Source organism: Somniosus microcephalus, chromosome 9, assembly GCF_052327205.1.
Source record: "Somniosus microcephalus isolate GS21.2 chromosome 9, FLI_Smic_1.0, whole genome shotgun sequence".
In the NCBI taxonomy this organism is placed as follows: domain Eukaryota; kingdom Metazoa; phylum Chordata; class Chondrichthyes; order Squaliformes; family Somniosidae; genus Somniosus; species Somniosus microcephalus.
This window is the reverse complement of record NC_140995.1, coordinates 38,027,865-38,040,344: the sequence shown is the minus strand read 5'-3', so window position 1 is coordinate 38,040,344 and position 12,480 is coordinate 38,027,865. Positions and strand designations below refer to the sequence as shown.

At 47.7% G+C, this 12,480-nt stretch overlaps 1 protein-coding gene across 2 annotated transcripts in view; it reads left to right on the top strand.

Moving 5' to 3' along the window:
* LOC147112344 (uncharacterized) overlaps positions 1–11,226 on the top strand; it is a 94,977-nt gene extending 83,751 nt beyond the window's left edge. For both annotated transcript variants that reach the window (XM_085998267.1, XM_085998266.1), the window contains 2 exons: positions 10,761–10,838; positions 10,923–11,226. In XM_085998267.1, coding sequence (XP_085854393.1) covers positions 10,761–10,838; positions 10,923–11,170 — 326 coding nt within the window. In that variant the 3' untranslated portion in view covers positions 11,171–11,226. The remainder of the gene's footprint in view (positions 1–10,760; positions 10,839–10,922) is intronic.
* The last annotated feature ends 1,254 nt before the right edge of the window (positions 11,227–12,480 follow it).

Genomic DNA, 12,480 nt, shown 5'->3' with positions numbered 1-12,480 from the left:
CTTACTATGGTGGATGAATATTCACGCTTTCCCCTGTCCCAATATGCTTACTTCCAGTGATCAAATGCCTTGAACAAGTCTTCCCTTTGCGGTACGGCCAATTTCATCCACTCCGATCGGGGTCCCTCCTTCATGTCAAGCGAACTCAAAAGTTATCTTTCCCAACGGGAAATCGCCACAAGTAAAATGACACCATACCATCCCATCGGTAATGGACAGGTTGAGAGATACAACGCTATCATTTGGAACGCTGTTCGCCTTGCACTGAGGTCATGCAACCTACCAGACCAGCAGTGGGAGATTATGCTCCCTGACGTGTTGCATTCCATCAGGTCTCTTCTTTCTACATTCACCAATATCACTCCTCACGAGCGATTCTTCAGCTTCCAGCGTCGCTCCACTCATGGGACGTCCCTACCATCATGATTGGCAGCTCCAGGCCCCATGCTGCTCCGAAGATTCGTCCAATCCCCTCGTCGATGAGGTGGAACTCACGGACGTTAATCCCACTTACACGCACGTGCGGTACCCTAATGGCCGGGAGTCCACCGTTTCACTCAGAGATCTGGCTCCCTGTCCAACTGGTCCCACGGACCCAAATGATAGAGGGTCCCACGGTAATGATGCCAAAAGGCATAAAGGAGCCCTAGTGAAATTGAAGTCAATGGGAAACCGGGGGCAAACTCTCCACTGGCTGAAGTCATACCTAGCACAACGGAAGATGGTTGTGGTTGTTGGAGGCCAATCATTTCAGCCCCAGGATATCACTGCAGGAGTTCCTCAGGGCAGTGTCCAAGGCCCAACCATCTTTAGTTGCTTCATTAATGACCCTTCCTCTATCCATCCATCATAAGGTCAGAAGTGGGGAAGTTTGCTGATGATTGCACAGTGTTCAGTTCCATTTGCAACTCCTCAGATAATGAAGCATGCAGCAAGACCTGGACCACATTCAGGCTTGGGCTGATAAGTGGCAAGTAACATTTGCGCCACACAAGTGCCAAACAATGACCATCTCCATCAAGAGAGAGCCTAACCACCACCCCTTGACATTCAACAGCATTACCATCGCCGAATCCTCCACCATCAACATCAGAGGTTGGGTATTCTGTGATGAGTGTCTCACCTCCTGACTCCCCAAACACTTTCGACGGAGTTGGAAATATATTGCTGTTCCTTCATCGTCGCTGGGCCAACATCTCGGAACTCCCTCCTTAACAGCACTTTGGGAGTACCTTCACCACAAGGACTGCAACAGTTCAAGAAGGCGGCTCACCACCACCTTCTCAAGGGCAATTATGGATGGGCAATAAATGTTGGCCTTGCCAGCGACGCCCATATCCCAGGAATAAATTTTAAAAAACATTTGGAGTACTATGTTCAGTTTTGGCACCACACCTTGGAGGAAGTGCAACGTAGATTTACTAGAATGATACCTGGACTCCAAGGGTTAAATTACAAGGAGAGTTTACACAAACTAGGGTTGTATTCCCTGGAATTTACAAGATTAAGGGATGATTTGATCAATGTTTTCAAGGTATTAAGGGGAACTGATAGGGTAGATAGTGAGAAACTATTTCCACTGGTTGGGGACATAGCCTAAAAATTAGAACCAGGCCTTTCAGGAGTGAAGTTAGCAAACACTTCTACAAAGGGTGGTAGAAATTTGGAACTCTCTCCGCAAATGACAGCTAATGCTAGGTCAATTGTTAATTTTAAATCTTAGATTGATAGCTTTCTGTTAACCAAAGATATTAAGGGATATGGAGCAAAGGCGGATATATGGAGTTAGGTCACAGATCAGCCATAATCTCACTGAATGGCAGAACGGGCTTAAGGGGCTAAATAGCCTATTCCTAATCCTATGTTCCTATGCCACTTTGTGTGAATCTATGAGCAAGCAGCATGCAAGTAGCTTCAGTGGACAGTGTGCTTGCAGTCCTAACTTACAAGATTTAAATGTGATAGTTGTTGCTGTAGTGTCCGCGCCTTAATAATACTCGGACTGCAGGAGAACAATAAAACAGGTATACTGAAGTACAGAAGCCTGCTATGGCTTTATATACAGGGGTGGTCACTGCCGGTACTGCAGTATAGAATCAGTTCTTCTCTTAAAGGTACATACACAACAATTCCTCCCCTTTTAGATAAACAGTACATAACATTCATTTAACAACTAAATAATAACTAATTACAATTACAATTTTCTCTGTACTATATACATCAACTGAAATAATCATTTATAAGTTCAGTCTTTGAGGAGGGTTCCTGATCCTGACTGGATAGTGCCTTTCTCGAGTATCCTGTTCTTGTGGCGGAGTTGATTCTGGCTCATTGTCATTGGTTGGTTCGTCAGCTTCCAATACCACTGCTTCTGAGGTAGACGCAATCTGTACTTCGGGTTGATTACCAGGTGCACCTGCTCGTGGTATGGGTTTGGCTTGTTCCTGTGACTCTAGAATCTGGTCAGCATGGCGTCGCACGATGCTCTCTCCAACGTCCACTGTATACATTAGTGGTCCCTGCTGTGTGCATATCGTTCCTGGCTGCCATTTTTCTGTTCGGTAGTCGCGGGCCAAGACTGGTTGCCCTATCTTGAAGCTCCTGGTTGGCTTCTCATTTATGTGCTGGAATTGCTTATCCTCAACATCTCGTCTTATGTTTGGTTTGAGCAAATCCAGGCGACATCTTAGCCTTCAGTTGAAGAACATTATGGCTGGAGCTTGGTTGGTGACTGCATGTGTCGCATTCCAGTAAGCAAACAAGAAATTATCCACTTTGTGTTGTAGTGGTATGTCGTTGTTATACAATGGGACAGTAATTCCTCCCCAAACGCGTGAGTACGGAAGGGGTACTCACGCGTCTGGCCGGAGGAAATGCCGGTTTTCAGCATGCACAGCGCATGCGCTGAAAACCGGCATTTCCTCTCCTCTAACCCAAGAGGTGAAGAGGCTAGCACGTGCGCTGTAGGGGGCAGCGCGTGCGTCTTGGATTTCCTCTGTTTTGGGGGATTTGCGCATGTGTAAAGGCCTCCGGTCTTTACGCTTGTAAAAAGCACACGTAAGTATTTATTTTTACAGGTAAGTGGTGTTTTAGTGCAATTTAGAATTTTTTTTCCCCGGTTTATTATTTTAAAGAATCTACAATAAGGTAAGTTTAGTTTTAGACCCTTTTTATTAAAAATTATTTTTTTGCAAAAAAAAAAATTATTGTTTAAATTATTTTTTTAAACTTATTTATACTTATATTAATGATTGGGATGTTTTTTAAAATTTTATTTAAAGTTTAAGTAGTGTTTTGGGGCGCAGTACTTCTCATGAGTTTGACAGTTCTTACTCTCAAACTTATGAATGAAGTTTCCCCTCCCCTGATTGGCTGAACAGTGCTCACCTGATCCCAGCCGGCACATCGCACTAACTACGCCGCTGGGTCAGGTTAGCACAGCGCGCCGACATCAGAACCGAGCCACTGACAGGAAATCCACTGCGGGCCAGGTTTCAGATGTCGGCGCGCCGGGTAAGTGCACATCGGGGGCTTGCACGCGCGGCAAGCCCCCGACACCAAGTTCTGGGCCATTGCCTTTATTGCCTTTTTAAAGGTCTGAACAAACCTCTCAGCCAATCCATTTGTGGCTGGATGATATGGGGCAGATGTGTAATGTTTCACCCCATTATTCCTCTGAAACCTCCGGAAATCCTCGGACACAAACTGTGGCCCATTGTCGGAGCAAATCTGTTCTGGCAAGCCATTCCTGGCGAAGATGGTCCGTAGGACTGCAATAGTTTTCTCCGTGGTGGTGGAGGACATTTTGATGACCTCTGGCCATTTCGAATGGGCGTCCACAGCGATTAGGAACATTGGCCTAGAAATTCAGTAAGGCGCTGCCAGCTTTGCGGCCAGTTACCGCCCAAAGAGGGCTTCTGCGCCAATAGAGGAGGTTGCGCTGATATTGAGCTCGGCGGTAATGGCTGCAGTAGCCAGTAGCGCTGCGCCGGCACCGATGACGTCATCGGTGTGCGCAGTGCCCCGTTTCCGCCCCGATGCCGGCCCAATGCCCATATTCAGTTGCCGCCGCCTCCTCCGTGGTGGCCGCTACTAACATCCGGAGACCAGGGCCTTACTGCAGCCTTAGTGGGGCGCATAAAGGTGGAGGTGCGGCCGGCTGCTTTTTCGGCGGCCGCATGCCCGCACCTCCTTCCCCGGCCTCCTCCACGACCCCCCCCCGCAGCATTGCCGGCTGCTTTCCGCGAGCCCGGCACTTCTCCGTGGTGCCGGGCTCATTTGCCGGCACAATCCAGCGGCGATCTCCCCGTTGCAGGCACCTCCACCTTAAGAGAAGGAGGAGGCCTGCAGTACCGCAGCCTGCCGCACCGCATCGGGTGTTGCAGCGGCACCTAGAGCGCTGAAATTCAGTTTCAGCGACCCAAGCGGGGGCGGGCACACCCTGGAATAGCGCCCGGTTCTGACTTGGGGCGCAAAAACTGAATATCTGACGGTCGCAACTGGCTCCGCGCCCAGCGCTAACTTTTGGGCGCTAGCCAGCTGGCAGGGCCATAGTGAATTTCTAGGCCAATGGCCTAGAAATTCAGTAAGGCGCTGCCAGCTTTGCGGCCAGTTACTGCCCAAAGAGGGCTTCTGCGCCAATAGAGGAGGTTGCGCTGATATTGAGCTCGGCGGTAATGGCGGCGGTAGCCAGTAGCGCTGCGCCAGCACCGATGACGTCATCGGTGTGCGCAGTGCCCCGTTTCCGCCCCGATGCCGGCCCGACGCCCATATTCAGTTGTCGCTGCCTCCTCCGTGGCGGCCGCTACTAACATCCGGAGACCAGGGCCTTACTGCAGCCTTAGTGGGGCGCATAAAGGTGGAGGTGCGGCCGGCTGCTTTTTCGGCGGCCGCATGCCCGCACCTCCTTCCCCGGCCTCCTCCACGACCCCCCCCCGCAGCATTGCCGGCTGCTTTCCGCGAGCCCGGCACTTCTCCGTGGTGCCGGGCTCATTTGCCGGCACAATCCAGCGGCGATCTCCCCGTTGCAGGCACCTCCACCTTAAGAGAAGGAGGAGGCCTGCAGTACCGCAGCCTGCCGCACCGCATCGGGTGTCGCAGCGGCACCTAGAGTGCTGAAATTCAGTTTCAGCGCCCCAAGCGGGGGCGGGCACACCCTGGAATAGCGCCCGGTTCCGACTTGGGGCGCAAAAACTGAATATCTGACGGTCGCAACTGGCTCCGTGCCCAGCGCTAACTTTTGGGCGCTAGCCAGCTGGCGGGGCCATAGTGAATTTCTAGGCCATTGAGTCCATAAATGGACCAGCAAAATCAATGTGTACCCGTTGCCATGGAGATGAGGGCCACTCCCATGGATGTAGCGGGGCCTGTGGTGGAGCGTTTTGGACCTTCTGGCATCCTGTGCATCTCTTGGTCATATCCTCGATTTCTTTATCGATTCCCGGCCACCACACAAACGCCCTGGCTAGGCTCTTCATTTTTACCCCTCCCAGATGACCCTCATGAAGCTCATTGAGCACTCTATCTCTCAACTTGGATGGAATTACCACTCGGGATCCACACATCAAGGTCCCCCGGCACACTGACAGCTGTTCTCTCCTTGGCGAGAATGCTGGCAACAGTGAGTCGCCATGTGCTGGCCATCCCTTCACCGTCAAATCATAGACCCGAGAGAGTGTCAGGTCATTTCGGGTTTCCTTCTCTATACTTGAGTTTGTAACAGGTAGACATTTGACTATGGTCGCATGGAATATCTCAACAGAGTCCACTGCAGGTCCTTCCTCTACCATAGGCAACGGTAGGTGCGACAGCCCATCAGAGTTTCCATGCTGTTTCGTACCCTTGTACTCTATGTCGTACTGATGTGCCCCTAGAAAAAGTGACCATCTTTGCAGCCGTTGCGCCGTCATCACCGGAACGCCCTTCTTCGGGTTAAAAATGGAGACCAGAGGCTGATGATCAGTCAGTAGGGTGAATTTCTGCCCGTGCAGATAGTGATTGAACTTCTTCACCCCCCACACCAGGCTGAGGGCCTCCCTGTCAATCTGGGCATAGTTATGCTCGGCTGAGGTTAACGAGCGCGACGCAAAGGCTATTGGCCTCTCTGAACCATCAAGGAATTTGTGTGACAGCACCGCTCCGATGCCGTAGGGAGACACATCACATGCTAACCGAATCGGTAGTGTTGGATTGTAGTGGGCCAATACTTCTTTTGAAGTGATTAGGCATTTACATTTCTGAAAGGCACGCTTACACTCATCACTCCATTTCCATGTTACTCCAGTTTGCAGCAGGGCATTCAGTGGGTGCAGAATTATAGATAAATTCGGCAAGAACTTATGGTAGTAGTTCACCAACCCAAGGAATGACCTCAGTTGCGACACATTTTCCGGTGCTGGAGCCTTGACTACAGCCTCAATCTTGTCCGGCGACTTATGCAACCCTTCCTCATCAATCATGTGGCCACAATACGAGATTTGTCTCCTGAAGAACTCGCATTTGGGGCGGTTGGCTCGTAGCCCATATTCCTGTAATCTCGTGAGCACCTGCTCCAGGTTGGCAAGGTGTTCACTGTCATTTTCGCCCGTCACCAGGATGTCGTCCAAATAACACTGGGTCCCCGGGATCCCTTGCAGGACTTGTTCCATCGCCCTCTGCCAAATAGCCGGGGCTGATGCTACCCCGAATACCAGTCGATTGTACTGGTAAAGGCCTTTGTGAGTGTTTATCGTGAGGTATTTTCTAGATGCTTCTTCCACCTCCATTTGTAGATACGCTTGGGCCAGATCAATCTTTGTAAAACGTTTCCCTCCAGATAGTGAGGCGAAAATATCTTCTATCCGCGGAAGTGGATATTGTACTGTGTGCAGGACTGGGTTCACAGTTACCTTGAAGTCCCCACAGATGCGAACCTTCTTCAGTTCCCCAGGCGTGCTGCTCAATGATTTCTTCATTACAGGAACAATGGGTGTGGCCCACTCGCTCCAGTCCACCTTGGACAGCACACCCAAATGCTCCAGACTCTCCAGCTCTGCTTCAACGGCTGGGCGGATCGCGTAAGGTACCGGTCTGGCCTTAAAAAATTTTGGGTTTGCGTTATCTTCGATTTTTATCATTGGCGTTACTCCTTTTAGAGTCCCAAGTCCTTGTTGGAACACCTCTTTGGCGTCAGTTAGAATTTTTGACAGTCGTCCAGGTGTGACGTCATCATCCTTTTTGTCAGTCACAGTGAGCGCCTGAATGGAATGCCAATCCAATTGTATTTTTCGGATCCATTCACGTCCCAATAATGGTGGTACGCCATCTTGTAGTATATATAGATACAGTTTCTGTGTTTCCTTGCCGTTGTATTCAACTGGCACCCTTATTTTTCCTCTGGGGTAGACTTTTTGCCCCGTGTATGTCTTCAATACAATGGACGTGTCCTTCAAGGGTATGTGTGAGAATAGCCGCTCATAATCTCGTCGATTCATGACAGTTAGGGCTGATCCTGTGTCCAATTCCATCTTTACTGGGGACCCTGCTATCATGAGGGTGACCCAAATGGTTCGGTGATCCTCCTTTGCGATCATGTTGTGTAACTTTAGACAACTTAGTCTCCTGCTCCCGGAGTCCTTATCACTCTCCTGATCTTCCGAACTACTGTCTGTCAATTTCTTTACTTTCTTGTACTTTTCCTTCGTAGTTCTTGTAGTGTTGGTTTTCTTTCCCGACCTGCAGACTCTTGCTATGTGTCCCATTTTCCCACATTGCCTGCATACTTTGTCCTTAAACCAGCAGTCCTTCTGATCATGGGTTGTTCTGCCGCAGCGATAGCACTTTTCTGCTCCATATGCCATTTCGTTAGTGCTGTATTCTTGTGGTTTCTGTTGTATTTCCGCAGCTCCCCGTGCTGCTGCTTTGTAGGATACTGCCACGCTGAAAGCCTGTTCTAACATCAGGTCCTTTTCAGAAAGTAGTCGTTTCTGGGTTCCTTCACTCTGGAGCCTGCAGACAAACTTATCCCGTAAGGTGTCTGCCAGTCCTGCTCCGAACTGGCAGTGCTTCGATAACTTGCGTAGTTCGTAAGATAGTCATCATTGCTCTCATCTTTGTGCTGGTTTCTTTTATGGAACTTGAATCTTTCTGCTATCAGCAGCGGTGTAGGGTTTAGGTGTTCCTGTAAGATATTAACAATCTCTTCAAAATTTTTCTCCATTGGTTTAGCTGGGGTAATTAAATTCTGCAATAGGCCGTACGTTCTCGCGCCCATCAAATGTAATAATACCGACGCCTTCTTTCCATTGGCCACCTCATTTGCCTTGCAGTACACTTCAATTCTTTCCACATACGTGGTCCAGTCTTCTACCTCGTTGTCGAAAGCAGTGATACTGCCACTTTTCGGCATCTTGGGTGATTTAAAATGGCGACTCCCGCGCTTTTTCTTCTTCACCAATGGATTAAAATGGCGCCTCCCGCGCTTTTCCTTCTTCCCCAATGGAATAAAATGGCGCCTCCCGCGCTTTTCCTTCTTCCCCTTGCTGCCACGCTGCTCCTAGCGTTCTGCAGGGTAATGGCGGCGACCCGCGGCTTCGGCGCGTCTCACTTTTCCTTCCCCTTGTTTTATTTTCGCTACGCTGCCCGGTTCTTGAGCACCGACCGCGCCCTGTGCGCTCCACCCTCTCTCTCTCTCTTTTCCTCCCGACGACGCTGCACGGCCCCTTTGCAGAGCCGCTCGATCGAGCTCGAGCCCGCCGCAGTCCGGAAGGGTCAGCGCACTACCTGCAACAGCACGATTTGCTGGAACACCTTGACTGGGGAGCCAAGCCCAGCTCTCCACAGCCTCTCCTGCAACTCTCTGAACTCCGAGGGATCCTTGGGCGGTTGCCCGCGGTCGACGCCTGTTGCTCTGACTTCGACCTCCAAGAAGCTTCTTCTCAGGGAAAGATCCCCGTGAGGTGATGCAGTACTGCAGGTGAGTTTGAACCTGTTCGTCGACACTGTAGTGTCCGTGCCTTAATAATACACGGACTGCAGGAGAACAATAAAACAGGTATTTACTGAACAGAGGGTAACTTAAGACTGAAGTACAGAAACCTGCTATGGCTTTATATACAGGGGTGGTCACTGCCGGTACTGCAGTATAGAATCAGTTCTTCTCTTAAAGGTACATACACAACAGTTGCTGGCACTGAAACATGCTTCTACGTCTGCCCAACAGTAAAACGGTCATGCATGTTTATGTGTTTAAGAACTGAAAGGCCGGCTGAGTGCTTTGCATACTGCCTCAGTTGCAACAGGTTGAGAGAAAACAGCTTATGCATGCATCCTGTGGTTACATAGAGTAGACAAATTTTGGATATTCCCATCATGGCATTTTTCCAGAGTCCTGAAAACTCCATATTTGCTCCCACAACATATGAATATGGGTGACTGCATTCATTCACTCACCTACTTCCACCCAAGCATTCCTAACACAGCTTCTAATAGGAGATTTGCCTTCAGATTTTAAAAGAGCACCCCTCCTTTGCTGAACCTCTTGGAGAAACACCTAAAAGTCAACTTCTTCAAAAGGGGCATCCTGTACCTTTGCTTTCTACCCTCCTTTCTTTGGTCACTTCAATGCTATATTCTAGGTCTTCAGCGAAGCTCCTTTTAAATGCGAGTAGCAGCCCTTTTAAGAGTTTCTGGCTCACCAGATAGCCCATCCATACAAGTAGAATGCTTTCTGCATCTGGGCCAATATGCACAGAAAGTAGCAACTAAATTGATACCTAGCTTAAGGCATCTAAGCTAGGATGAGAGCCCTAGGACTGTTCACTCTGGAGAAGAGAAAAGGGGGAGGGTGTTCAAGAAATCAAAATTCTTAAGGGAATAGGTAAATTCAGCTCAGATATCTTTGAGATTGTCACAAAATCTAGAAACACATGACAGTTGTGATTTAACTACTTTATATGCAAAGAGTGGTAAGGATTGTAAATGGGCTGTCTAGGGAGCCAGGTAGAGTGGAAAATTTAAGAGAGAATTGGATAGATTTTTGATGGAGAGGTATTCGTTTTTGAGACCAGCCAGGTGGGTTGCGGTTTTTGCTGCTTCTGTGCTTTCCTGTGTTCCTATAACTTTATGTAATACAGGAAACTTTCTGGTATCCGGCACGGACGGGACCGACGTGTTGCCGGTTCATCAACAATTCCGGATAACCGAACGCTATAGTAAAAGATACGGAGCTCAGAGCTCCGTATAAAGCAACAAGCCCTGTTGCTAACAGCTTCAAAACAATCGGCACATGTTGCAAGCATCTCTGTAGCTTAGCAACAGCTTCAGTTACACCCTTGCACAACAACAAATCAATTAAAAAAAGTAACTAAAAGTAAAAAAAGTTACCTGAACCGACTCCTGAATTTTGCCGGTGGATAGAGCGTTCCGGTTATTTAGGGGCCGGTTAATCGAAAGTTTCCTGTAGTGTTACATTTTTGTTGACTGTTAAATCACAGAAAACATGCACAATATTAGAAAATATTTTGTTATAAGATCTCTGCCACATGTTGGAATGCTTTGTCATTGAATCTTCTTTGGAGCTATCAGCAGTTGGAAGAAATGTTGTGTTGCTTATTCACTTGTTCAATCAAAGGGACGGACTACTTATAATATTGTGAAACCTATTTAGAACCTATAAGAACAGGGAAGATGCCTGCTGTTTGTTAACCCCATATTAACTAAAGTGTTTGTGGCAAAAGAATTCTTGCAAAGTGTTTCACATTTTGCTGCATTTCTCATTTCAGGTGAACATGGAGACACAGGTGACCAAGGTTCGCAAGGTGTTGGACTCCCTGGATTTACTGGAGCACAAGGCTCAAGAGGTAAGGTGTATCATAGATTTGTTAATGTGTATTTTAATAGTGGTTGAGCATTTTTAAAAATTATTTTTGTTGCTAACCATATAGGTGAGCGTGGAAAGTCTGGATCAAGCATACCTGGACAGCCAGGGCAGCAAGGTCCACGAGGTCACATAGGGCAACGAGGCTTAAGAGGACATCAAGGACACAGAGGAACTCCAGGTGTGTGTAGTGGAACAGGGTGTGACTGGAATGGTGTTTATAGTGCACCAGTTCCTAACACTGAAAATCAACGCCCTCAGCCACAACGCGTCCCACTTCCGCAGAATTTCATTGATCAGGAAGAGTATGTGTAAATAACAAGAAAATAAAGACTGTTAGAAGCAACCAAATAAATAAGTATATTTAACTACTTTTTGCATGAATCCTCATTTCAAATACCTGCTAAAATATTTGGATTCAAAAGCAATCTGATGAGAACTTCACTATGTAAACAACAGTAAAGCTGTGTAAGTGTAACCAGCTTGAAAGACATTTTTAACATGGACTCCTACACTGGTAATTCTTCATTGTTTTGGTGTTTATTTCTTTGTACTGGGTTTGACAGAGGTTTCTATTTTTAAAAAGCACAATGTGCATGGCCTCCCAGAATGTTTCTATGAAGTTACAAATTAAGATAAAGTCAGTGACAATATAAGAATAAATCAAATATTAATATTCTAATGTTAGGATTTTGATAAATAAACATTCTGAAATGCAACAATGGAGTGTTGTCCTAAATCATAGAATCATAGAATGGTTACAGCACAGAAGGAGGCCATTTGGCCTGTTGAGCCCGTGCCGGCTCTCTGCAAGAGCACTTCAGCTAGTCCCACTCCCCCGCCCTGTCCCCGTAGCCCTGCAAATTTTTTCCTTCAGGTACTTATCCATTTCCCTTTTGAAAGCCACGATTGAATCTGCCTCCACCACCCTTTCAGGTAATGCATTCCAGATCCTAACCACTCGCTGCGTAAAAAAGTTTTATTCATGTCGCCTTTGGTTCTTCTGCCAATTACCTTAAATCTGTGTCCTCTAGTTCACGACCCTTCCGCCAATGGGAACAGTTTCTCTCTATCTACTCTGTCTAGACCCCTCATGATTTTGAACACCTCTATCAAATCTCCTCTCAACCTTCCCTGCTCCAAGGAGAACAACCCCAGCTTCTCCAGTCTATCCATGTAACTGAAGCATTCTTGTAAATCTTTTCTGCATCCTCTCTAAGGCCTTCACATCCTTCCTAAAGTGCGGTGCCCAGAAGACACAATACTCCAGTTGAGGCCGAACCAGTGTTTTATAACGGTTCATCATAACTTCCTTGCTTTTGTACTCTATGCCTCTATTTATGAAGCCCAGGATCCCGTATGCTTTTTTAACCGCTTTCTCAACCTGTCCTGCCACCTTCAATGATTTGTGCACATATACCCCCAGGACTCTCTGTTCATGCAGAATTGTACCCTTTAGTTTATATTGTCTCTCCTCGTTCTTCCTACCAAAATGTATCACTTTGCACTTTTCTGCATTAAATTTCATCTGCCACGTGCTGCCCATTCCACTGGCCTGTCTATGTCTTCTTAAAGTCTATCACTATCCTCCTCAATGTTCACTATAATTCCAAGTTTTGTGTCAT